The sequence below is a fragment of the Calypte anna genome, chromosome 2 (assembly GCF_003957555.1).
Source record: "Calypte anna isolate BGI_N300 chromosome 2, bCalAnn1_v1.p, whole genome shotgun sequence".
Taxonomy (NCBI): Eukaryota; Metazoa; Chordata; class Aves; order Apodiformes; family Trochilidae; genus Calypte; species Calypte anna.
The window spans coordinates 1,823,522-1,850,205 of NC_044245.1; the positions used below are offsets into that span (position 1 = coordinate 1,823,522).

At 45.3% G+C, this 26,684-nt stretch overlaps 1 protein-coding gene across 1 annotated transcript; it reads right to left on the reverse strand.

Annotated features, from left to right (window-relative positions):
* Positions 1–5,643: 5,643 nt before the first annotated feature.
* On the reverse strand, positions 5,644–26,465 carry TMIE (transmembrane inner ear). The gene is made up of 4 exons (XM_030446490.1): positions 26,424–26,465; positions 25,326–25,443; positions 6,418–6,567; positions 5,644–5,750 (listed from the first exon to the last, which is right to left on the reverse strand). The coding sequence occupies exons 1-4, from the start codon at positions 26,463–26,465 to the stop codon at positions 5,644–5,646; spliced, it is 417 nt and encodes a 138-aa protein (XP_030302350.1).
* Positions 26,466–26,684: the final 219 nt, after the last annotated feature.

The following is a 26,684-nucleotide window of genomic DNA, read 5'->3' on the forward strand; positions in this document are numbered from 1 at the left end:
TTCTGTGCCTCCTCCTACAGCTTGATGTATATATCTTTCATTAGAAAAGAGAAGAAGGTGGATAAATCTGCTGGAAGATATGCAGCTATTTGTATTTCCAATCCAGAGAATAAGACCTCTGAGACAGAAGGAAAGCTTCTTCTCCCAGGTGTCCAAGCCACCTCTCAGAAATCCCATGAGCTGTGATTTAGGCAGCTCCACTTTTGGGGTTTTAGCATCCAGAATGTCTTTAATCCCTAAAATAACCCACATCTGAATCTTATCTAGGAGGAGCTGAGTGCAAATAAGTATTTCTCAAATTCCTTAAGGTCTTCAAGAACAACAAAGCTGAAATGAATCAGGTCCTCCCAGTAGTTTAGGTCTTCTCTTTCCATTTCCAAGTTTCTGCAAAATCCTCGTTCTCACTCCAGGCTCCACTTTGCTTCCAGTTCTTGTTCTCATGGAGCTTTGAAGGGTGCATTTTATTTACAAGATACTCCCCAGCCAAATGGCCAAGTTTTCCTTGGCTGGATGAAAAACCAAGTGTCTTGGTCTTCAAAAAACAATAAAACCATCCAAGCAGTGGCACTCAACAGCCTGAGACTATGGAGACAGCGTGGACCATCCCCTCCCAGGACAGCAAGGTGACAGTGTCCTCCCCAAAGGACTGCCACCAAGATCACTTCTTCTTTGCTTTAGCATTCCCACCAGCCTTGCCATTATTTTTGGTGCTTTCTCCTGATTTTGCTGCTTCGTTTTCTTTGTCACCTTTCTTTCCACCACCTTTTTTCTTCTCAGCAGCATCCTTTTCTCCCTTTTCCCCTTTTTCTCCCTTTTCCCCCTTTTCTCCTTCTTTCTTTTTGGTTCCATCCTTCCCTTCTTTCTTGGATTCTGATTTCTGGTCCTTTTCACCATCCTTCTTCTTGGGGTCTTTGGATCCATCTTTTTTACCCTGCTCCTTGTCAACTTTGCCAGATACAGTGGGAACTTCTTCTTTTTTTTCTTCTGTTGGCTGAGCTGTATGCAAGGATGAAAAAAAGAAAAGAATAATTAAGAAAAACCCAATAAATATTGGATTGACAGTTGCCAGGAAGAGGGCAAAATTCCTGCTCCCTTCTGGCAAGTCTTGGACAAAAGGAAAAATACTTCTACTGGGACTTTATCCATACAGATGTTTCCCTCTCTCATTTGGGGGTTTTGAAAAGCCAGACAAATGGGATAAAGCAGAACTGAGAATTTCAGAGATAATTTCAGAGCTGAGATGTGGCTCTCTTGGTAGGAACTGAACCCTGACCATTACAAGTGGAATCCATAAGGAATTCCCCATAATGATATTGAGTGTGGAGTTGTTTCTTTCCACAAAAAGGAACAGAAACATCTCTCATGCGTTTCAGTACAGACCTGGCTTGGGTTTCTTTCTCCTTTTTTTTTTTTTTTTTTTTTTTTGGGTTTGTTGACATTTTAATTCTTTCTTTTCCTGTATGGGGTCTGCCTTCTGCAGCTGAGAGCAGGCAGCAGGGATTCTCCTGAGCATCTTTGCTCTCAAGCAGACAAGCAGAGGATGATTTTCCCCATTTAGACTACAAAATAAGCTTAGTTTATGTCCTTACCTTGGGACTGAGTTCCTACTTGTACCACTGTAATCAATGGGAGCAACACACCATGGGCCTACAGCAATTAACCCTAGCTCATAATCTGATATATGTTAACACACAAGCCTTATTAGTTATAGGAAGCTTGTAATAGCTTGTGAAACATTTTATTTAGCAATATCTTGGATTCAGTGCCCACATTTCAGGTGAGAAGGCTCCCAACTACCACACTGCAGCCTTGAATTATTCTGACAAAGGATTCAGTAGCAGTGAAGTTCTCAGCTTTCTCATTTTTCTCCCAGGAGAAGTGGTTTATTTCCCCTGGAAGTATTTCTGGCCTCAGAGTTTGATGCACTGAACTTTAATCTCAAGCTGCAACTTGATTCCTAACCACATATTTCATATATTTCTTATGGGAGTTTTTTTTTTTTCCTCCAGACCAGCAGAATATCAAGTTTTGCACAAAGAAGTGAAAAGGTGCTAAGTTTCACACAAGCCTCTTCTCTGAAAATCCCCAGGGCATACAGAAATTAACCCTAGCTCTGATATATAATCAGAGATAATCTGATCAGATATAATCTGATATATTTTAACACACAAACCTTATTAGGTATAGGAAGCTCATAATAGCTTGTGAAGCATTTTATTTAGTAATATCTTGGATTCAATGCCCACATTTCAGGTGAGGAGGCTCCCAACGACCACACTGCAGCCTTGAATTATTCTGACAAAGGATTCAGTAGCAGTGAAGTTCTCAGCTTTCTCATTTTTCTCCCAGGAGAAGTGGTTTATTTCCCCTGGAAGTATTTCTGGCCTCAGAGTTTGATGCACTGAACTCTAATCTCAAGCTGCAACTTGAATCTTAACCACATATTTCATATATTTCTTATGGGAGGTTTTTTTTTTTTTTCCTCCAGACCAGCAGAATATCAAGTTTTGCACAAAGAAGTGAAAAGGTGCTAAGTTTCACACAAGCCTCTTCTCTGAAAATCCCCAGGGCATACAGCAATTAACCCTAGCTCATAATCTGATATATTTTAACACACAAACCTTATTAGTTATAGGAAGCTTTTAATAACTTGTGAAACATTTTATTTAGTAATATCTAATATCTTGGATTCAGTGCCCACATTTCAGGTGAGAAGGCTCCCAACAACCACACTGCAGCCTTGAATTATTCTGACAAAGGATTCAGTAGCAGTGAAGTTCTCAGCTTTCTCATTTTTCTCCCAGGAGAAGTGGTTTATTTCCCCTGGAAGTATTTCTGGCCTCAGAGTTTGATGCACTAAACTCTAATCTCAAGCTGCAACTTGATTCCTAACCCCATATTTCATATATTTCTTATGGGAGGTTTTTTTTTTTTCCTCCAGACCAGCAGAATATCAAGTTTTGCACAAAGAAGTGAAAAGGTGCTAAGTTTCCCACAAGCCCCTTCTCTGAAAATCCCCAGTGAAGGTCCCAGAAAGGTGAAGAGATAACCAAGTTAACACAATATAATAATACTGAAAGTTGCCCAAAATGCAGCAATGCCCTGGAGGTGACCTCAGAAAAAGCAAAGGATGGTTTTCAGTTTCAACTTCCTTCAGCTGGCACCAAAAAATCAAGTTATTTCACATTTTTCAGTGGATAAGGAAAGATGAAAGTCAACTGGCTTAGGAAGTAATTTGGTGTGGATCTGTGGTGGGATCTCCCAACCCTTACCTGGAGCCATTGGACTCCAATTTGTTTAAATAACCCCAAATTTCCCATTGCTATGGATGTCTGTAGCAACACTTGCAAATTGCAGCAGTGTTTTGCAGTTACAAAACAAGCCTGAGTTTATTACTTTTAACTAAAATACTGCTTTGGTGGACAAATTAAAATAAAATATCCTTTTGTCTTGGGAGCTTTCAATGAATTGTGTACATACAAATGGGAGTAGAACAATGCAGACTCTTTTTTACAAGCAGAGGGGAAGTCTTGACATCTCACACTAAAAAAAAATATGAAAAATTAAAAAAAAACTCAAACAAACAAACAAAAAACCACATTGGCTGCTTCTTTAACAAATATAGTAGGAACTGTCAGCTGGGGCAGCCTCAGACCAGAACATTTTGAGATCTCCCATGGACTCAGCACATCTCCAGCCAGAGCAAAAGCCAAGTCCTGCTTCTAGCCCAGCAGAAGTGAATCCATTTATATAGAACATTTTACACACTGAACCCTAAGGTTCATTTTATTTATGTCCAGCAAAAGGGTTTGCCATAAAAGAGACTCAAAAAAGTGCCTAGAGAACCACTTGGCACTTAAAATATTCCATGATAGTCAATGTGAAGTAGGGTAATATAATTCCAAAAGTGAAATTATTTAAGCACTTTAATATATATATTCATGATTAATAGCTTTTGACACTTAGAGTAACCTTTAAAGCACTTAATGGCCAATCATTAATTAAAACCACTGAAGTCAGCTGTCTGGCCTTGACTGAGTCGACCAGGGCTTGTCACAATAAGGGGAATAAGTACCTGGCACCTAAAAAAATTCCATTTTGTGCCTGGATAATTCAAGGTGGGTTGCTAAATGGCAGGGGGGTGACAAAGCAGAGTGTCACACCCTGGCCAGAGGAAAAGCACAGAGATGAATCCCAAAAGGTCACAGAATTTCCATGGTCATTCCCAAATCGTGTAGGGAAAACCTTTGGGAGGAGAAAAGGTGCAGATTAACCTCAACCTGGACTCATACAGGAGTTTTTAAGGCAGAATTTCTGTCTTCTACTTTAGCACCTCCCCAGCTATGAAAGGGACCAAAGTGCTTTTATTTTTCATCATGGGTAATGGGATAAAAGCAGGACAAGCAGTGCTGCTGCAGACTTCTCTATGGATGGGGATAACGTACTTGTGGATAGATTGCTCCTTCAAGACAACTTGGGAAGATGCTTATTTGCCCCCAGAGGAGTAGAAACTTCAGGGAATATGTGTTCATCACCACACATCACCAAGGAGTCATCAGTGAGTTATCCAAATCCTGTTCTGCACCATTCCAGGACCAGAATTCTGGGATTCACAAGGTCAAAGTGTGGTCAGCTGCTCAACTTGTACATTCAAAGGAGAAAAGATTTAGGTTGTCCTTATGGTGCATTGACTTCCTATAAATTGCTTTTTTGTAGTCATTTATTCATGATAAATAATAATTTAATTAAATAATAATTTAATTAAATCTACACCCAAACCTCAAGCCTTGGGGTCCTATTGTAGGATGTGAGGGCTGCTTACACGAGATCAAAATGTATCAGTATTCTGGTGTGAAATGAGCATTCTGCTGCCCAAACACCCTTCCTGTCTGGATGTTCTCATCCTGATTTATTTCCCAGAAGTACCAGTTAGACAGGAAGAGGATGGAGCAGCAAATGAGGGAATTTGGCTTTCTGCCAGGCATGATCTTTCCCACCCTCTGGGCTTTCAGGATTAAAGATGCTCTTGTTCATTGGAGGCAGGTTGGGCTTGATGACCTTTAAAGGTCCCACCCAACCCATTGGGTTCTGTGATCTACTGCTGGTTCTGACAGTCAGAATTTGGCCTTTTGGGCAGGAGATTGAAGGGTACAATATTAAACACTTCCATGTCAGAGGAATTAACAATACCTTTGGAAGAAATTTAAAGTTAAGAGAATTTAACTGTATGAACAAGGGCTTATTAATGCTTAGCTCTTAGAGAGTGGTCTGGCCATCCTCAGTTTATAGTGTAGGCATTGACAGATGTCTGAACACCTCTGAAATGCAGGAATATGTGCAAGTTCTGTGTTAAATCCTTAGTTCTGTATTCTGCTGGTGTAGGACAATATTTCTACAATGCCCTTTGCTGTTTTCAGAAGGTTTCATGGACTGAAGCATCATGTTTTGAGCCCAAGAAACTCTCAGTTTCCATGAAGTCACAGGGCTTACAGAGAGACACAGGAAGGAGGGAAAAAAAAATCATAAAAAAGGTATTGAGAAAACAAGGGGGAAATGCAGAAAGGGAACTGAGAAGCAGGGAGTCCAAGGTGTGAAGCATCTCATCAGAAAAGAGAAACCATAGACAGACAGGAAAGCAGTCCCCTAATTTCCTTGCAGGGCCATTTCATCTTCTTCTTTCACCACAGGCAGGGAGTTGAGAGGTCTGGACTGGACATGACCAGAGAGAGTTAGGAGAGTTTCAGTAGAGCCTAGGGTACAGAATCAGGAAAGATGAGTGAGAGGAGCAGAGATCAGGGACAGAAATACTCTTGGCCATCCAAATAGGGCAAACAATTTATGAGGAATGTGAAACAACTGTTTTTCTTCCTACTGCCCCTCCACCCCCCACTCCCTCCCTCAGCCCAGGAGTTTGTTCTAAAAATGAATCAGAGTCCCTGGAAATTAGAGACATGGTTTAGTGGTGGACTTGGCACTGCTGGGTTAACAGTTTGACTCCCTAGTCTGAAAGGTTTTTTCCAACCCAAACGATTAATTCTATGAAATTTGAAGCATGAACTTCAGAGGAATGATCCTGACTTGAACCAATGGATAAAAAATTGTTTCTTTCACCTAAACGACCATTCCTGCTTCCACAAATGCTGCAGGTGAGTGGGAAGTTTTTACCAGAATATTACCATAATCATAGAATCTTTCAGGTTGGAAAAGACCCTTGGGATCACCAAGTCCAACCATCATCCCTATTCTACAAAGTTCTCCCCTAAACCATCTCCCTCAACACCCCATCTAATGGGCTGTGCCCAAGGTGCCCCATTGACCAGCATTAAAGGATGCTTTAACCCTTTCCATTCACACATCCAGAAATCAACCCCAAAAGAAGAGATGGGTCTCACAGGTATCTGTGGGCATGGGAAGTACCTCCAGGGATCTCTGTCAGCTCGTTGAGGGGTGGCACAGTCTCCAGTTTGTCAGCATATGTCTTGGCTGCTTGTCTCTGGGCATACCGGGCTTCGATCTCTTTCCTTGTCCGGGGAATCCGGCACTTGAAGATACAGCAGAGTGTGATAACTGGGAAAGAAGAGAAACAAGGTCATCCAGTTTGGTCAGCAGGCCTCCTTCTAGTCCAGGCCAGCCCATTTACAGTGAAGAGACAGCAAGAAGACAAAAGAATTCAGCAGTTTTTTCCAATAGGAACCTGTAGCTATTTACGTCGATGGATGCAGCATCCCAAGTGTGAGGTTCCAATCAGTGCCTCAAAAGACAACTGGAAGCATTAAGCCCCCAACGAATGGCCCCAGGGGAGATGGGGAAAAGGGGAAAAAATGTTGCCTGCAGCTCTGATAGTGTTGGCTTTCCACCCCATGCTGTAGAATCCTGCAGCTGGTGATGCTCTTATGCTTCACTCCGTAACAAGTGGGATGAATGGTGTGTCCTTGAGAAGTGAGGTGAGAGGAACCTTGGGAAGGGACAGATTGAGAAGAGGGAAGAGGGAAGTAGTGAAGTTTGAGAAAAAAAAGCTCCTTGACAGGGCAAGGTTGGATACTGTTAATTAGGACAGACAATTAGGGGGAAACCCCCAGGCCAAAGCTGTTGATTGTACTGACACAACAGGTGGTAAACTACAAAGGACCATTGATGGAACTCTTCAGGCCAAGTCAGGATGAGCAAGGATTGGCTAGCAGCTCTGGCACAGTAAGAAATGGATAGCATAAAAGGAAGAGAGATCCTAACCTCTCTCCTAGGATGGGATCATCACCTCCCTTTCTTCTCAATTATGAGACCCATGGGAGTCTGCTGGACCCTCGGGTGGTGACTTTCTCTTTCTTACTGTTTCCCTCTACCTTTGGGTGGTGCTTTATTCCCTCTTCTTCTCTATCCTCTCTCCTCTCTCCTCTCTCTGCTCTCCTCTCTGCTCTCCTCTCTTCTCTCCTCTCTCTTCTTCTCTTCTCTTCTCTTCTCTTCTCTTCTCTTCTCTTCTCTTCTCTTCTCTTCTCTTCTCTTCTCTTCTCTTCTCTTCTCTTCTCTTCTCTTCTCTTCTCTTCTCTTCTCTTCTCTTCTCTTCTCTTCTCTTCTCTTCTCTTCTCTCCTCTCCTCTCCTCTCCTCTCCTCTCCTCTCCTCTCCTCTCCTCTCCTCTCCTCTCCTCTCCTCTCCTCTCCTCTCCTCTCTCCTCTCCTCTCTCTTCTCTCCTCTCTCCTCTCTCTTCTCTCCTCTCTTTTCCCTTCCCCCTCTCCTGTACCTTCCCAGTCTCTCCTAAGTAAGGAATGTCAGGTAGGGATAGGACATAGGGAAATGGATTCAAACCAGAGGAGGGGAGATTTAGATTGGATGTTAGGAAAAAGTTCTTCCCCATGAGGGTGGTGAGACCCTGGCACAGGTTGTCCAGAGAGGTGGTGGAGGCCACATCCATCCCTGGAAGTTTTTAAGGTCAGGATGGAGAGGGATCTGAGCTGGTGGGAGATGTCCCTGCCCATGGCAGGGGCTTGGAACTTGGATGAACTTTAAGGGTTGAACTTTAAGGGTTGGACTCGATGATCTCTGAGGTCCCTTCCAACCCAGCCAATTCTATGATGATCTTAAAGGTCCCTTCCAACCCTGAAAATTCACTCATTCTATGATTGTAATTACAACATTAAGCAAAACCCAACATTGAAAATCTCCATGAGGTTCATGTGAAAAATGGAAGTAGCTTCAACTTGAAGTTGTTTGGGATACAAAAACGTGCAGGAATATTAATTGTGACTCAGTTGAATAGTGATCAGTTTTTATGCTGTGTCCACAGGGTTAAGTATTTTTGGGGGGACCAGTTAGCTGGGTTTAACTTGAGAAGCAGTTACTGTGGTTTTCTTCTTGGAAACAGGTTGACTTCAAGCCTGGAATGGCTGCTTTGTACTAAACATTCACCAATTCTCTTCCTTCCTTCCTTCCTTCCTTCCTTCCTTCCTTCCTTCCTTCCTTCCTTCCTTCCTTCCTTCCTTCCTTCCTTCCTTCCTTCCTTCCTTCCTTCCTTCCTTCCTTCCTTCCTTCCTTCCTTCCTTCCTTCCTTCCTTCCTTCCTTCCTTCCTTCCTTCCTTCCTTCCTTCCTTCCTTCCTTCCTTCCTTCCTTCCTTCCTTCCTTCCTTCCTTCCTTCCTTCCTTCCTTCCTTCCTTCCTTCCTTCCTTCCTTCCTTCCTTCCTTCCTTCCTTCCTTCCTTCCTTCCTTCCTTCCTTCCTTCCTTCCTTCCTTCCTTCCTTCCTTCCTTCCTTCCTTCCTTCCTTCCTTCCTTCCTTCCTTCCTTCCTTCCTTCCTTCCTTCCCTCCCTCCTTCCTTCCCTCCTTCCCTCCTTCCTTCCCTCCTTCCTTCCCTCCTTCCCTCCTTCCTCCCCCCAGCTGAATGCTTTAATGAAACTGCTATCAAAAAACATTCAGTTTCATTCTTTCCATGATTTCAACTTCCATTTTAATTGTTGAGAAGGCTTCAAACTAAGGTGATAACAAACTTTGACCTTACTGCCTCTCCGATGCCACAGTGAGCTCGAAGCAAACTTTGTAAGGTGCCCACAGAAGGTCCATGAAATCATGGAGGTCTTGAATTTATGACATTATTCACAGATTCTTTATTGTCAAACCACATAAAGCAGAGGAAGAAACATCTTGTGTGACAATGTAATGGAGTTGGTTTTGATTCTCTCCATTTTTCTCTGCTTTTTTGCATTAGGGATTTGTGGCCATGTGGTACTATGAGCACAAGCATCACCTGAACTGCACAATTAAAATTCAGGTAGGTGAATTCTTTTTTCTTTTTCAATCACATCCTGTGGATTGCTTTGCTGTTTGGCTTCTAAAAATCATTTTCTCAACTCTTTTTTATTCCCTTTTTCAGTTACTTGACACACAGGTGAATCCAGAGATCTATTCTGAAGGGATATCTCTATTTTAAATTAAAAAGTCAGGTCTGATCTTGCACATGGTGTTCTCTTTCCATGCTGAAGATTCAAGCTGACAATGTGCTAAATCATTTCTCATTTTTCCACCAGGCTGATCGTGTGAAATGTAATTTTTCAAGAAGGGGAAAAATGCTTGGTAGCCCTTTATGAAATGGGTATTTTAAAGGAGTCCACGTTTTGCTATCTCTGATGACAGAAGAGGTATTTTAAGTGGCATATTTTCACTCTTCAGCATAGACTAAAAACCCTTGATATGGGAAATAATAAAGAGCTTTGAGCCTTTGCCATTTTCTGGAGTTTTTTGCATGTTTCCCTTATTTTTAGGGGAGCAAATATTTTCCTAGTGTTGACATCTAAGGCTCTTCAGCTTGAAGGAACAGAGAAATAGCCCCCAAAGCTTCTCATCTGAAGTACAACAGCAGAGCAAATGTTAAGCACATAATTTCCACCATAAATAATATGTTTGTGACTAAATGAGGGCTGTGTGTTTAACTGGCTTAAACCAAAATATATTTTATTGTGTAATAGAAACAAGCTTAGAGCAAAAGAAATTAAAGCTCTATTGGCTTAAACCAAATATCCATCACGTTGCCCACTTTGGTCTCTTTTTAATTTTCTCTTTAGTGACTTTACCTCTTCAACAGCAACGTAGATTTTAATCTGGGCAGTTAATTAAAAATACTAATATTATTAAAAAGAAATAACTTGTCTCTTCTAGGAGCTGAGGAAGATGGAAATATCTTCTGCAGAGACTGCTTGGTGCAATATTTGAGCAGAGCTACGACTGAGGAGTGCACAGGTTTACAAATGGAATGGAAATTGGCTGCAATATACAGGTTTGTTCCCTTTGAAGCTGAATTAAAAGAAAAAAAAAACCCACCAGCTTGCCAATGAACTCTTTAATTAACATTTAGCCCTGTGCTGCTCTGAGTTAATTAGGCAGCCCTTCCATTGTTAATAATGCAAGCAATTAATGCAGATGTATCCAGTAGCAAGTTAACTGGTGTTTAAATTCCCTTTGAGAAGCCTGGGGAGCTGCTCATGAGATGATTACCATGAAGCTTTAAGGAAAGAGCTCCCATATTTTAGCTCTTCAAGCTTCTCACAGCCGTTGTAGCAACTCCTTAATAGTGATCCTGGAATGATCAGGGAGCTCTACTAAATTCTTCAGAAAATCAGTGACTGGGTGGCTGCTTGCAGGACTGGTCCATCCTGAGTGCCCAGATGTTGCTGGTGACTGAACCACTTCTTTTAAAGATGCTGCTGGTGCTACCAGATCTATTACTCCACTTTTGTGCTTCAGAAGAGGTCCCTGAGCTGAACTCCAGAAGAATCCCAGGATGTGAGGTGGGAAGGGACCTCAAGGCCCATCTGCTCCAACCCTTCTCATATTCTTGTTGATCTGAGATGTCTCAGCACCCATGGAGCTGAGACTTCCAACTTTCCCAAGTGGGGGAATCCACCCCTTCCCCTGGGAGACCATTCCAAGGTCTGACTGTCCTCAGGGGGACAAATTTTCCTCTGGTGTCCACTGGGAATCTCCCCAGGAGCACCTTGTGCCCATTGCCCCTTGTCCTGTCCATGGGACTCCTTGTACCCAGGGAGTCTCCAGCTGCTTTGGAGCCCCCTCTAAGGACTGAACGTGGTCAGAAGGTCTCCCCTGAGCCTTCTTTTCTCAGGCCTGAACAAAACTCAGTTTTCTCAGGTGCTCCAGTCCTCTGCTCATCCTCATAGCTCTTCTCTGGACCCTCTACAGCCTGCCCACATCCTTTTTTTCCAGTGGGACCAAACCTGAACACAATATCCCAGGTGTGGTCTCAACCATCTCCAGGGCACCCATCAGCATTCTGGCTCTGGCTTGGGGTCAAGTTGCAGCAGTGGGGACTTGGGTTTTGCTTTCTTCTGGAAAATAGGGATGTGGATAGTAAAAAAATATCAGATTTAAAGCTTCAGTTGGAGATGGATTAGGTGCCCACACAAAATCCTACTCAGCTCTCCACTTCATCCCATTCTAGGGTTGTTCTCTCAAAAAAGATTTAGTATTTGGATTGATCCATTGATTTCCTAGCAAGCAAAAATAGAAGCCAAACAGTGAAGACTTCTAGGTTGTAGTCCCAGGAGCTGTGTCAATAAGGCTTGAATTAAAACATGTCTTTTAAGTTCATTCACCCTTGTAAAATGTTTTGAGGCCACGTGGACAGAACTGCTGCAAGAGGTCAGAACAGCTCCAATATTTGCTCAGCCCTCAAGCTTTCATAGAATCATAGAATTAGCCGGGTTGGAAGGGACCTCAGAGATCATCTAGTCCAACCCTTGACCCACCGGAGCAGTTGCTAGACCATGGCACTGAGTGCCACATCCAGTCTTTTTTTAAATGTCTCCAGGGACGGAGAATCTACCACCTCACCGGGCAGTCCATTCCATAGCCTGATCACCCTCTCCGTGAAGAAATTCTTTCTAACATCTAACCTAAACCTCCCCTGGCACAACTTAAGACTGTGTCCTCTTGTCTTGTTGAAGGTCGTCTGTGAAAAGAGTCCAGTTCCCACCTCGCTACAGCCTCCTTTCAGGTAGTTGTAGACAGCAATGAGGTCTCCCCTGAGCCTCCTCTTCTTCAGGCTGAACAGCCCCAGCTCTCTCAGCCTCTCCTCATAGGGTCTGTGCTTGAGTCCCTTCACCAGCCTGGTTGCCCTCCTTTGGACCTGTTCCAGGACCTCTACATCCTTCTTAAACTGAGGGGCCCAGAACTGAACACAGTACTCGAGGTGTGGCCTAACCAGCGCTGAGTACAGGGGAAGAATCACCTCCCTGGACCTGCTGGTGACGCTGTTTCTGATCCAGGCCAGGATGCCATTGGCCTTCTTGGCCACCTGGGCACACTGCTGGCTCCTGTTCAGTTTCTTGTCGATGCAGACTCCCAGGTCCCTTTCTGCCACTCTGTCCCCAGCCTGGAGCTCCCCATGGGGTTGTTGTGGCCAAAGTGCAGGACCCGGCACTTGGCCTTGTTGAACCTCATCCCGTTGGAATCGGCCCAGCTCTCCAGTCTGTCCAGGTCCCTCTGCAGAGCCCTCCTGCCTTCCAGCTGATCCACACTTCCTCCCAGCTTGGTGTCATCTGCAAATTTGCTGATGATGGACTCAATCCCCTCATCTAAATCATCAATGAAGATATTGAACAGAACTGGGCCCAACACTGATCCCTGGGGGACACCACTAGTGACCGGCCGCCATTTTGATGCAGCCCCGTTCAGCACCACTCTCTGGGCCCGGCCCTCCAGCCAGTTCCTAACCCAGCACAGGGTGCTCCTGTCCAAGCTGTGGGCTGACAGCTTTTTCAGGAGAATGCTATGGGGGACGGTGTCAAAGGCTTTGCTGAAATCCAGGTAGACCACATCCACAGCCTTCCCCTCATCCACCAGACGGGTCACCTGATCATAAAAGGAGATCAGGTTGGTCAGGCAGGACCTGCCCTTCCTAAACCCGTGCTGGCTGGGTCTGATCCCTTGCCCATCCTGCAGGTGCTGTGTGATTGCACTGAGGATGATCTGTTCCATGACCCTGCCAGGCACTGAGGTCAGGCTAACGGGCCTGGAGTTTCCCGGGTCCTCCTTCCGGCTTTGTTGTGCCTCTCCATGTGATGTTTTCCTGGTGTCTGGAAATGAGGGTCTGTTCACACCAGGAGATCCCACCACCTGACCTCTCTGCACATCACAGGTTATCACATTTAATTACTCCCTGACTGAAATAACTTGGGTTGGATTGGATCCCACCTGACCTTGGGGAGAGCTTTTAAGGGGTGGAGAGTGTGGGGATATTTAATCACCCTCCCTGCTATATTTATTTCCCAAATTCTCATTTGAATTGATATGGCTTTAATTTCCAGCCTCTATCCTTTAGACTAAAGAGATTTTTAATTTTTTTTTTCTTTCAATGCTGCAATCAAGAGGCCTTGTGATCTTCTCTCCAAGAAGTTAAGGTGAATTCAGTGAGATTTTGTTTGAAGAGCATCCTCCAGGCACTGAGCAGAGGTAAGGATTGTTGTTGTTTGGTTGGTTTTCTTTTTTTATTCCTACAGGTCGTGTTTTTTCTCAGCACTTGATTTCATACATAGGCACAAGAATCTCACCAGAACACTAGAAATAGCTCAACAACCCTTTCTGTCTCACTAATCCCAACTAAAGGGGCTACAGGAAAGCTGGGAGAGGGCTTTGGACACAGGGGGTAGGGAGGGGACAAGGGAAATGGGTTAAACTTGGAGAGGGGAGATTGAGGTTGGAGAGGGGGAAGGAATTCTTGAATTTGAGGGTAGTGAGACCCTGGAACAGGTTGCCCAAGGAAGCTGTGGCTGCCCCATCCCTGGAATTGTTGAAGGTTGGATGGGGCTTGGAGCTGGAAGGTGTCCCTGCCCATGCAGGGGGTTTGGAGATGGATGAGCTTTAAGTTCCCTTCCAATCCAAACCATTTTATGATTCTAATATATTCAGATAACTCAGCAGTACCCTGAGCTGCATTGTTGAACAAATTGCTTTGCTCTGTAGTTAGTAAATTTTGCTAATTATTTAATCACTGGATTTCTGTTTATTCTGTAGATGAGGTTTTTGTTCCTTTCTCCCAACCACAGATCCTTGCTTTCACCTGCCTTCACTTTATTTGGTTTGACTGGATTCAGCCAATTCCTTGCATTGCTCCTTCCACTTCTTTCTTTTTATTTCTTCTCCTGCCTCCTGGCAAAGAGCAGAGCTTTGCTTTGACAGCTGCCACTTTGTTTTATTCTGAGCTCATGAGTGAATAATTTGGGTTTGGACTGGACATCTTAGAAGGACAAGTGTTTCCTTAGGAGATTTTGAAGTGAGAAAAGTTAGATTTCTGAGCTACCTTCTGTTGTGGGTGACATAAAGAAGCAAATACCCTCTGGAAGCTCCCTGGAGCATCCCTGGGGATCCAGAGAGGATGAGCAGGGCACTGGAGGACACAGCTCAGCTCCTCCTTAAGTTGACATCTAAAGCAAACAGATTCATTATTCCTCTTTGTTATCTGCTCACTGATAACAAAATCAATTGAAAAAAAAAATCTAGATTTTTTTCTGAAGTATCTCTAGGTAAGTGAGATGGATTATGGTGACAAAGTCCAGATTGGTTGGTTTGGCTGGAAGTCTGAGCTGTTAATGAGCACAAACCCTAATTAAAAAAGATCCTCCTGATTTCTTATGCTTTCTGTCTCTTTCTTGATGTCTTTTAAGCCTGGTGCAATAGCTGCTGAGGTCAAGGGGGACCTCTCCAACCTTCTTTCCCCACTATCCTACCTTAGCAGCTGGGAGCAGGGATGGGTTTCACCCCCTCAAGGGGGGAGAGGTGTGGGATTGAACTTTTTTCATTGCCTCCATGCAAGGAGAAAAGCTGTCACAAGGAGAAAGCAACTCTGCAATTGTCTGAGGCAAGATTTAAGGGTGGATCTTTCCATCTAAAAAGGAGAAATACTTCTGGTCAGGCAGTTCTTCAAAACATGGTCCATCAGGTGGACTTGGCTTTTCTGTTCAGCCCGAGCTAGGAACCAAACCCAGGATCTCAACACTGACTTGAGAAGATGAAAACCAGGTTTGGATCTTGTATGTGCAGCTCTGACCTCTCTAGTCTCAAATCTCATGTTTCTCAGATTTCAAATCATAATTAATTGCAAACATTATCTGAGTATTATCTGTATTCATTTACTGACAGTGTCCAGAGAGGGATAATGGAGCTGGGGAGAGGTCTGGAGCACAAACCCTGTGAGGGCCAGCTGAATGATTTGGGGTTATTCAGCCTGGAGCAAAGGATGCTGAGGAGAAACCTTCTCACATTCTGCACCACCCTGGGAGGAGGTTGGGATGAGGAGGGATTGTGATAGACCAATGGAAATGGAAGTTGCACCAGGAGGGGTTTAGATTGGAAATTAGGAACAATTTCTCCCTGGAAAGGGTTGTCAGGGCCTGGCTCAGGTTGCTAAGGGCAGGGGTGGAGTCCCCATCATCTCTGGAGGGATTTCAGAGCCCTGGAGATGTTGTTTAGCAGTGGCCTTGGCAGTTTTGGGTTTATTTGTGGACGCCCTGACCTTAAAGGTCTTTTCCAAAATGATTCTCTATGGGCTGTTATTTACCCTGTCCTGGGAATCTGCAAAATCCCTCTTGGATATTGGCTTGGTTTTTGCAAGATGGGGATTGGGGCCTCTTCTTCATACTGGGGAGGGGGGTGTCAGACACCAAATTGCACATGAAGGGCAAATGGGAACTAAAATTCTGAGGGTCCATTGCAACAAAAACAGTCATTATCAAGCAGAATATGAGAAATTAACCAATGGTCAACCCAGGAAGGCTGCAAACCTGACTTCCCTTTCAGATCCATAAAGCCCCAAGTGATGCTCACACCAAGGCAGCCTCACTGTCCCCATCCCTTGTCACCACCTGGGCACAAATCTGGGCTCCAGCACCATGAATGGTCCCTGATGGGTGCCATGGGGAGATGGAAGCTGAAGAAGCAAGTGAGGCTTCCAGCTGGTGGGACATCCAGTAGAAAAGGGGTTTTGGATCCCCACCATCATCCATCACCTCAGTTCTTCCCCATGCAGACTCCAGGCACAGTCACTCTGTGTCACCTGAGAGCTGTCCCATCTGGGAGAACCTGGCCTCAGGCATCTCCAATGCTTTTGAGCTGATAGGGATCACAGTAAATAAATTTTTAGTAGCCTTGGGGGGTGTGAACATGCACAATGATGGAAGTTTAATACAGTACAAAACAAGAAGAGCGTTGCTTATTGGTCATCAAAATAACCAAGAGGAAATTATATTTGCTTGTTATTAATTTAAGTAGTTAAAAAAATGGTCAGAAAAAAGACAGATTTCTCTTAAGGACTCTGGATTTGGCTCAGCTTGAGCTTAAATACATTGGTGCCTAAAACTTCAGGGTCTTCAGCTATATTTTTTTATGTCCAGCAGCTCTAAAACAGATAAGAATGGCTCAAGTGTGAGAAGGGATTTATGTGTGAGAATTTGAGCTGAGGGCAAAAGAGGGGCTCAGGTTATTGTCCCCATGGAAGAGCAATCCCTTGTCCCAAGTGATGCTCCCTGGGACAGAGGAGAGCACAACCTCCCCCTCCCATCCCTGATCCTGTGCATCCTGAGGAGGGTTTCTCATCTGCTGGGGATGCAGGAACTGAAGAGAAATTCTCAAGACTCCTCCAGAAAGCCCCATGAGAAGCAGCCTGAATGATCTGTGCCTCACTGGGGATTCTGCACATTTAATGGAAACATCTGGGCAGTTCTGCCATCCAAAAAGTAATGGGTATTTAAAGAGTGTAAATCTCTCGCCTGGCATTTATATTTCAACACCCTCAGCAAGTTGGTAAATAAACCCTCTGAGTCCTCAAATTAAACTGTGCTGAGTTAATTGCTTTCAAGATGTTTGACAGCTTCATTGGTGCTCATTAAATTCCACTTGGTTCCTGGGAATACTTGTGTTCAGTGTGGGTCTCCCTTGGACTCCCACACTGTTTTATCTTCCTCTTGAGCATTTGGCAGGTTCAAGGGAAAGAGGCTCAGCTAAAAAACTTGTGTGGATGATTCCCAAGCATCCTTCCTGCTGACAGAGCTGCTTCTCCAAGCTTTCCATGGCTCTGTGTCAGGAGTTCCTGATGCTCATTGGGGCTACGTGTGAATATTTGAATGGAAAAATGGGGAAGCATCTCTGGAACGTCTTACAGAAGGACCCAAAGATGAAGGAAAGAGGTCAGAACTTTCTACTTTGGCTCTCAGCTGCTTCTTTAACCCATTACTTTGTCACTCCTCATCCAAATAAACCCCTCTTCCTGCTAGTAGTAAACCCGGTGTGGAGATGATGTAAGGATGTGCAGTGGGTAAAGCTGTTTTCATGGCCTAAGAGCTGCTCTGAGACCACTAAAACACCAGCACTGAGTGATATCAAGGAATTAAAGGTGGACACAAGGTGGTCTGAAATCCACCACCAGCTTAAAAAGCTCAGCAGTTCTCTGGGGTGATAACTGGATGCCCAAAGCATCCAGCTGCATGCAGCTTGGGTTGAGTGCAAGGCATCTGCTGCTGCCTGGGACCAGTGGATGCAGCAAGAGCTCTGGGAATCTCCTGCTGGGATTCCATCTTACCTTCTGCCTCACTTTCTCCATGCCACAGGGAAGATTCAAAACAGGATGGTAAGGAAGGGGACCTCTCCCTGCCTGTGGCACCTGTTAAATATCTGGTTTATACTCTACATTGAACTGGCATGGGACAGGAGGACTCTGAGAAGGAGCTGAGGATCTTTTTTTTTTTTTTTTGGGGGGGGGGGGGGCAGGGGGCAGGGAGGAAGTGTGGATCAGCTGGAAGGCAAGAGGGCTCTGTAGAGGGACCTGGACAGACTGGAGAGTTGGGATGATCCCAACGGGATGAGGTTCAACATTCCAAGTGCCGGGTCCTGCACTTTGGCCACAACAACCCCATGGGGAGCTCCAGGCTGGGCACAGAGTGGCAGAAAGGGACCTGGGAGTCTGGATTGCCAGGAAGCTGAAGAGGAGCCAGCAGTGTGCCCAGGTGGCCAAGAAGGCCAATGGCATCCTGGGCTGGCTCAGGAACAGCGTGGCCAGCAGGTCCAGGGAAGGGATTCTGCCCCTGTGCTCAGCTCTGGTGAGGCCACAGCTTGAGTCCTGTGTCCAGTTCTGGGCCCCTCAGCTCAGGAAGGAGATTGAGGTGCTGGAGCAGGTCCAAAGGAGAGCAAGGAGGTTGGTGAAGGGACTCGAGCACAGATCCTATGAGGAGAGGCTGAGGGAGCTGGGGGTGTTCAGTCTGGAGAAGAGGAGGCTCAGGGGAGACTTCATCACTCTCTCCAACTCCCTGAAAGGAGGTTGGAGCCCAGGAGGGTTGGGCTCTATCAGTCAGACAAGAGGCCATGGGCTTCAGCTCTGCCAGGGGAGGGTGAGGTTGGAGATTGGGAAGAAATTCTTTCCAGAGAGGATGATCAGCCATTGGAATGGGCTGCCCAGGGAAGTAGTGGATTCTCCGTGTCTGGAGATCTTTCCAAAGAGCCTGGATGTGGCACTGAGTGCCATGGGCTGGGAACCACGGGGGGAGTGGATCAAGGCTTGGACTTGATGATCTCTGAGGTCCCTTCCAACCCAGCCAATTCTATGATTCTAGGATTGCTTTCTTTTCACAGTGCTGTCCCTGCTCCTATAATTTTCCTCATCCCCTCTTATCACTCCAGACAGACAATCCAGCAGGACTGTTGTGACATTTTGCCCTACATCCATTGCATTGTCTGCTGGGTTGCAGAAATCGGTAAGGAATTAATCCCAGGGGTGCTGGCTGTGCCCTCCTTGGTGAGTGCTGTCGGGGGGGGGTATGGAAACAAGGGAACCAGCAGACCTTGAAACCAAAAAAAACAACCAGAGAGGAATAGAAGCAACTCACAGGGCTGCTTAAAAATGTTGATGGTGGTTGTGATGCCAAAGGAAAATGTGAATGCATGAAAAGCACCCTGGGCAAACCTTGAGTCAGCTGCTGGTTCCCCCAGGAATGGATCAGAACCACCTCCTCCATCACAGCACTGCAGTTGGCAAAGGATACAACGTTTTTGGCTAACAAGAGCTTTATGAAGTTCAGTGGAGAGAAGTGTGAGGTCTTGCACCTGGGAACACATAACCCAGGAGTGCAGTTCAGCCTGGGATCCATCTGGTAGAGAGCAGCCCTGGGAAAAGGGACCTGGGGGTCTTGGTGGACAAGAGGCTCAAGATGAGCCAAGAGGATGCTGGGCTGCATCCCCAAGGGCATCACCTGCAGAGACAAAGAAGTCCTCATCCCACTCTGCTCACTGCTTGTCAGACCACACCTGGGATATTGTGTTCAGGTTTGGGCCCTGCTGTACAAAAAGGATGTGTGCAGGCTGGAGAGGGTCCAGAGAAGAGCCATGAGGATGAGCAGAGGACTGGAGCACCTGAGAAAACTGAGGTTTGTTCAGGCCTGAGAAGAGAAGGCTCAGGGGAGACTTTCTGACCATGTTCAGGACTTAGAGGGGGCTCCAAAGCAGCTGGAGACTCCCTGGGTACAAGGAGTCCCATGGACAGGACAAGGGGCAATGGGCACAAGGTGCTCCTGGGGAGATTCCCAGTGGACACCAGAGGAAAATTTGTCCCCCTGAGGACAGTCAGACCTTGGAATGGTCTCCCAGGGGAAGGGGTGGATTCCCCCTCTTGGGAAAGTTGGAAGTCTCAGCTCCATGGGTGCTGAGACATCTCAGATCAACAAGAATATGAGAAGGGTTGGAGCAGATGGGCCTGGAGGTCCCTTCCCACCTCACATCCTGGGATTCTGGGATTCTCAAAGCCCTCAGGCTTTGTGGATGAAACAGGCTTTGCAAGATTCCAAGGGGATGACTCAGTCTCATCCTACCAGGGAGGTTGTTTTGGGCCTAAATTCCCATTTTACAGCTTTCACGGGACAAAGAAAAAGCAAAAGGCAGAGCAAGGAACTGGATAGAAGAGCTCCTCAGAGAATCATATCTTCCTGATATAGCCAATCTCCTATCACTTATTTGTTGTTATCTCATCAAAGTCTCCAGAAGAGAGAGACAGATGCAGCTGTTGTTGTCTCTTGGGCCTTCAAGGAGTCTCTTATCAACTTTCTTTTCTGGGAAGAAACCTCAGAGAAGCTGAATTCTGCTGGGAGGCAGCCCTGATAAAGATGTCAAAGTGCAGTCCCAGAACACTTGTCAGTCTGATTGCCTCTACCTGTATCAGGTATCCCTTCAAAAAAAGGAAATTTTTCCTTTAACCCAGGACAAAATGTCTGAGCTAAAAGCTTGGGGGTAGTGGAGCAACCATGAGCTGACCTGGTCTTGGTGTTCCCTGAGAAATTTTCTTTTTCCTCCCATTCTTTCCAGATTTTCCTCTGCAGAGAGTTCTCATTTGCTTCCTCCCCTTGTAGCAAAAAGAAGTGGAATTCCTGATATTTTAGTTGGTAAGAGCTGGTTGAACACATCCCTGAGTTATACCTCCAGCATCACCTGGATGATGCTCTGCTAGAAAATTATAATTTCTACTGTGGGCTCCTTTACTCCCAAGGTTTTTTTTTCCCCTTAGTGGTGGATCTGAGCACAGAAACAAAGGAAAATGATGGAGATGGATGGACAGAGAGATCTTTCAAGTGGCATCTGAGAAAGTTACTATTAATTGCTTCAAGAGAGACAGAAAAACCTTCTCCTAAAAGGTGTGCAAACATTTCATCCCTTCTGCTCTCTTCCAGACAGAGCTCAGAACCATCCATTTGGTTGGTAACCTGCCCAGAAAGCTTTTTATGTATTAGAAGACCTCCCCAGAGAGTTTTTATCCACTTCAGTGGATGCATTAACACACAAGATGCTTTTATCTAAGATTTTTTTTTTAATTTATCCTTTTCCACTCGATGAGGAAACGCGAGGTTTGGATGGGGCTGCTTTTCCTGCCTTTTATTATGTGATGATGCCATCTTGTGGAAGTTGCTAAGAAGATGAGTTGGGAACCACACCTGAGGTCACATCTGTATTTTTTACACTTTGTCACTCAGCAGGGACAGCTCTGGGAGGTGGCAGTAGGGGTAGGAGCTGCCATTCCCATTTGGTGCTTTTCAGGGGGGTTACTCTGGCCCAGCTCCAGTTTGATCCTTGGCAATTATCACTCATGGCTAGGACCAGATTTTTTTTTTTTTTGGAGCAACTATCTACCTTTTCCATTTCAATAGAAAAAAAAAAACCAAACCAAAAAACCCAAAACCAATTCAGGTGCTCCACAATCCCCAAGGTGAGGTCCCTGGGGGCACTGATTTGAGAAGCATCTCAATCACTCTCCTCATCTTCACTTAATCTTCATTTAATCCACATGACAAAGCAGGCACACCCTTGCTAACAAGGTGAGAGGATGGCAAACCAATGGGATCTTCTGGAGGCCCTGGGAAGGATGTTCTTCTGTCTCCTAATTCAGAGGGTTGGGGATGTTTGGGGCTTGTCCTTCCCTCCTGCTCTGCTGAGCTTGGTCCTCCTGGCACCAGGAAAAAGCAGTCTCACTAAAGCTTGGTTCCAGCTCTTGTCCCAGTATAAAAGTAAGAAAGTTGGGTTTTTCCTGGACTGCTACCAAGGCAACCTCCAAGAACTCATTCCCAGAAAACCTGTGTCTGCTCCTGAGAGTGGGAACTGGGCTGGAAAAGCTGGGGAACCACCAGTGCTTTGGGGATGGCAGAGCAAAGGAGGAAGAAGATGTGGCTGGAGGAAGAGCTGAGAAACTGGTGAGAACTGACTGCATGATTGAGTTATTCTGATGCCATTAAGTCTGAATTTATCTTGGTTTAATTTTTTTTCTTGGTTAATAGCTTCTGTTTTCACCAAATAGGTGAAAACCCTTACTGAGCTGGTACAGCTGCTTTCACCTCCCTTCTGCTTACCCAAAGCCTTCAAATAAAAGGGACTAAGGGACTTAGTTTTGGGTTTTTTGGTTTTTTTTGCTTTATCAGCAGAGCCCTAAATTAACTCCATTCCATGCTGCCATGCACTGAATTTATTTAGCACTTGGAGACTCAGCAAGCCAAACCCTTGGGATCTCCTAGCAAATACTTTTTAACTCCTCCAACCAGGAGCAAACCCTGAGCTGAGAGTTTTCTGGTTTTGTTGAACTCCCTGTGTGAGTGTTAGGGGCAAATTGAACCTCCAAGCAAAAGTTACTCCACTGATTTATAGACAATTTATTTCTTTTCTTGTCTAAGCACAGATGCTTAGAATTATTTTGTCATCACTCACTACTCTCAGCACTCTCTATACCAAGGCAATAACTTTCTTTTTGTGTTGGTTTTTTTTTTTCTTAAATACATTTTATTTCTGGGCTGTCAGTAGATGAGTAAACTTTGGGTGTTTGCATCTTACTCTTGATATTTTTAAGTGACCAAAAAACCCCTTTAATTTCTTTTTTTGCAAGCACTGCACCATCTGATTTACCAGCATGGAAGACTTTCCATCTTTCTAACCCTAAATAACCTCTTATGGCCAGAACCAATTTTTAACAGAACAATCAAAACCCATTGCTTGAAAATTTTATGTCCCCAAACCAAGTAAAAATAAAAAAAAACCTAAATAAACAACTTCACCAGCCCACTTGCTTTCTAAAGCTCCTGCTGGTCATTTTGATGCCTGTTTCCCCAGGGTGCATGGGGTCACTGGGGTTAAATTTTTGGCTGTAGAGTTCCTTGGGAGTGTTTGCAAAAGGAGTTGTGGCATGTGAGGAATTAGGAGAAGTTTCCTTGATTGAGCTCAAGCAAGTTGTAAGAGTACTTATCCTACAGATTTTGGGTGGAGGGTGTGGTGTTTGCCCTGAATTGAGGGGGGGGGGAAAAAAGAAAGCAGCAGAAAATCCTTGTGTTTGCTTTGAAAATGTAAATTTCTGATTTAAACAGAGCATAAGGCAATAAAAAGTATTCTGACTGGTCCAATAAAAGCTGAGAAAACAGCACACAGACAGCTGTGGGCTTTGCTGAAATGAGGGCTACACCTGGGTGTGGGTTGAGCATCCAACTAAAAAGTCCCTTGGAGCACCAGAATTTGGGTGTCTGTAATATTGTGGGTTTAGAGCTGACCCAACAGTGTTCTCCTAAGCTGAGGTATATTCTGTGTACCTATAGAATCTATATGTTCAGGGTTGGCAGCACTTGTGGTTGATCCTCACCAGGAGATTCCATGGGGTCATCCTGGGTCAGGGGGTGCCCATTGCTTGTGGGAAATAAGAGCAGAAATGATGCAGGAACTCAAAGCCTTCCTCTAATCACTTTAAAATGCTTCATTGCTCCACTTATGAAATTAATTTTAAGGAGCAATTAGGGCCACAAACCAGGTTGCCAAGAAGGCAAAGAGCAGCCTAGCCTGGATCAGGAAGAGTATGGCTGGCAGGACCAGGAAGGGGATTTTACCCTTGGTGCAGCACCTTGAATGTTTTGTGTGCTTTGAGGAATCACAGTATGGGAAGGACCTGGAGGTGCTGGGCATGGAGAGAAGGGCAACTGGGCTGATTTAGGGGTCTGGAGAACAGGGATGAAGAGGAGAGGCTGAAGGAGCTGGGGGTGTTCAGCCTGGAGAAGAAGAGGTTGAAGGGAGACCTTGTTGTCCCCTACAACTCCCTGAAAGGAGGATGGAGTGATGCTGGGGTTGGCCTCTTCTCCCCAGGGACTGTGATAGGACAAGAGGAAATGGGTTCAAGTTGCACCATGGAAAATTCAGGTTGGATATTAGGAAAGATTTCTTCACTGAAAGATTGGTACAACACTGAAACAAGTGGCTCAGGGAGGTGGTGGAGTCTCCATCCTTGAAGGTATTAGAAAAAAAAAATGGGTAGATGTGGCACTGTGGGAGGTGATTTAGTGGCTAAGGTGGTGTAGGACTGATGGTTGGATTTGATAATCATGAAAGTCCTTTCCAAGACTGAGGATTCTATGAATGAGAATGGTAAAAGAATGCCTGGAGAATTGAGAAGTGTCTAAGTCCACGTGGCTTGAAAATATCCTTCCTAGAGTTGTTAAAGATTTGCTGTGATCTCTGAGTTGATGTGATTTGCCTTCAGGGACAGGTTCTGTCCCTCTGCCTGTTTGTCCTTAAGAGGAAAAAGAGGAGGTTGAAGAGAAATAGAGGTGAATCAGTGTAATTTTGTTTGCTGGAAGACTTAGTTCCACACTTTGCACAAGCTTCAAGAGTAACAAGAAATGGAAAAGAAATGGATTTATCCTATTTGACTCGGATTAAACTTGTATGAAGCTGCAGCTGGCTAAAGCAAAAAGAAGTAGGTCCTGCCTTTGAATTCTGGTGGGGTTTTGAAAGTGTCCTAAGTCTTTCAGGAGCCTGGAACATTCAGTGACTCTGGTTTATGTTCTACCCAGAGACTGTGAGCTGTGAGGAGATGAAACAGGATGAGACACTCAGGTGGGGAACTGGCCATGCCCAGACACATCCTCAAAGTGTGCTGGGAGAGTCTGACCCTGGCCCACTGGAGTCACCAGGTTTGAACTTCATGGTGCCTGGGTCCAAAAAAAAAAATTTTTTTAAAACCTGAAAACCTTGCTAAAATGAAGTGGGAGTCTTGGCACCTTGAATAGGAGCTAAGGACCTTATCACCAGGTCTGGCTTTGACTCCAGACCTCTTGAACCTCCTTATCTCAACACGTGGGAGAGAACCCCAAGAGCTCACATGGTTTATGTGTGATGGGGCAGGTCCAGGGATTTAACACAAATTTGGGTCTGCAGCTGGGAACAGCCCTGTAGTGACATTCTCTGGCTTGTCATCATCTCTAGGACTGTTATCAGTATGTTACAAGCCGGGGGTGTTGAGGCTGGAGAAGAGGAGGCTCAGGGGAGACCTCATCACTCTCTATAACTCCCTGAAAGGAGGTTGGAGCCGGGGGGGGTCGGGCTCTATCAGTCAGACAAGAGGCCATGGGCTTCAACTCTGCCAGGGGAGGTTTAGGTTGGACATTAGGAAGCATTTCTTTATGGAGAGGGTGCTCAGACATTGGAATGGGCTGCCCAGGGAGGGGGTGGATTCTCCATCCCTGGAGGTTTTTAAGAAGAGCCTGGATGTGGCACTGAGTGCCATGGGCTGGGAACCACGGGGGGAGTGGATCAAGGGTTGGATTTGGTGATCCCAGAGTTCCTTTCCAACCCAAATGATTCTGGGATTCTGTGAAGATAAAGTCATAGTAACCCATGTGTGGTTCCATTAAGGCCACCCCTGCCTCTGAACCCAAAGAGTTGTGACCTCCATGGCTGCTGGTCTGGAGTCCTCTTGGACACAGGTTCTATTTGAAGGGGGTGGGGTTGTTTTTGGGGTTTTTTTTAGGGGGTGAAGCAGAGAATTGTGACTTACTGACTGAGAGGACAAAGATGGCAAAGATACCAACCACCTGCCAGAGGCGCAGCCCCCAGATCACCACCGTCTCCGAAGTAACAGGGTCCGGTTTCTTTTTTGGGGGTGCTGTGGTGGCCTGGGAAAAAGGGAGAAAAAAAAAAAAAGAAAAAAAAAAAGTGGTTTAAGGTTTATAAGGGTCCCTAAAGCAGCCAGATGGATGCCAGCTGCACAGGGGAGGGTGGACCTGGGTTTACTGCCCCCCTCCCACCCCTCCTCCAGCTGTGTGGAAATGATTTGGGTAGAGAAATGCCCAAAGAGGTCATGTCTAAAGATTTTGTCTTTTTTGGAATGTAGCTGAGGGATTTATCAGAGAAGGGCAAGCAAGTGGGGAAGGGTCTGGAGAACAAATCTGAGGGGCTAGGGAATGTTCAGGTTGGAGAAGAGGAGGCTGAGAGGAGACCTTCTTGCTGTCTGCAGCTCCCTGAGAGGAGGTTGCAGGGAGGTGGGTGCTGGGCTCTTCTCCCCAGAGAACAATGAGAGGAGCCCAGGGAATGGGCTGAAGTTGCACCAGGGGAGGTTTAGACCAAATCTGAGGAAGGATTTTGTTACTTAGAGAGGTATCAGGCACTGGAATGGACTGCCCAGGGAAGTGCTGGAGTCCCCATCCCTGGAGGGATTTAAAACCCATGGAGATGAGGAACTTCAAGACATGCTCTGGTGGGCACAGTGATACAGATTTTGGAATATATTTTATTTATTTTATTTGGGGATATGCTGACAGTTGGACACAGTGATCTTAGAGATCTTTTATAACTGTGACAATTCTGTGATTTTGTGAAGGTGTCTTCCAGCTGTGTCGATGCTTTATACCAGAGTGGGAGGGGAGCTGCCATCCTGTCCATCCTGAAGCGTTCAGATATAAACTAATTCTGCCCAAATGGTCAGTCTAACAAAAAAAGAACTTCAGGAGATGCTCTGGTGGGTGATACAAATCCTAATCCATGTTTTATTCAGGGGGGATGTTGACAGCTGATGATCTTACAGGTCTTTTCCAACTCTGAGCATTCTGTGATTCTGTATCTTGTCTCTTCTGGGGTTCTGTGCTCCATTACCCACCCAGCAAGGCACAGGGCTTGGGTCTTGTGCTGTGTCACCCATGCCAGCTCCCATACTCATTTCTGATGCTGTAGGACATCTCAAGTGGTGCTGGATTTCCTAGCAATGTGTTTTTTTCACATGTAAAAGACATCTCTGGAGTGACTGGTTATCTGGAAACAGGACAAGGACCTGATGACCTCCATAGCAGCCAAAAATTGGCCAAATGAGGACCAGAAGTCTCAGTGAAGTCTTAGTCCTCTACATCCTTCAGTTCTCCAT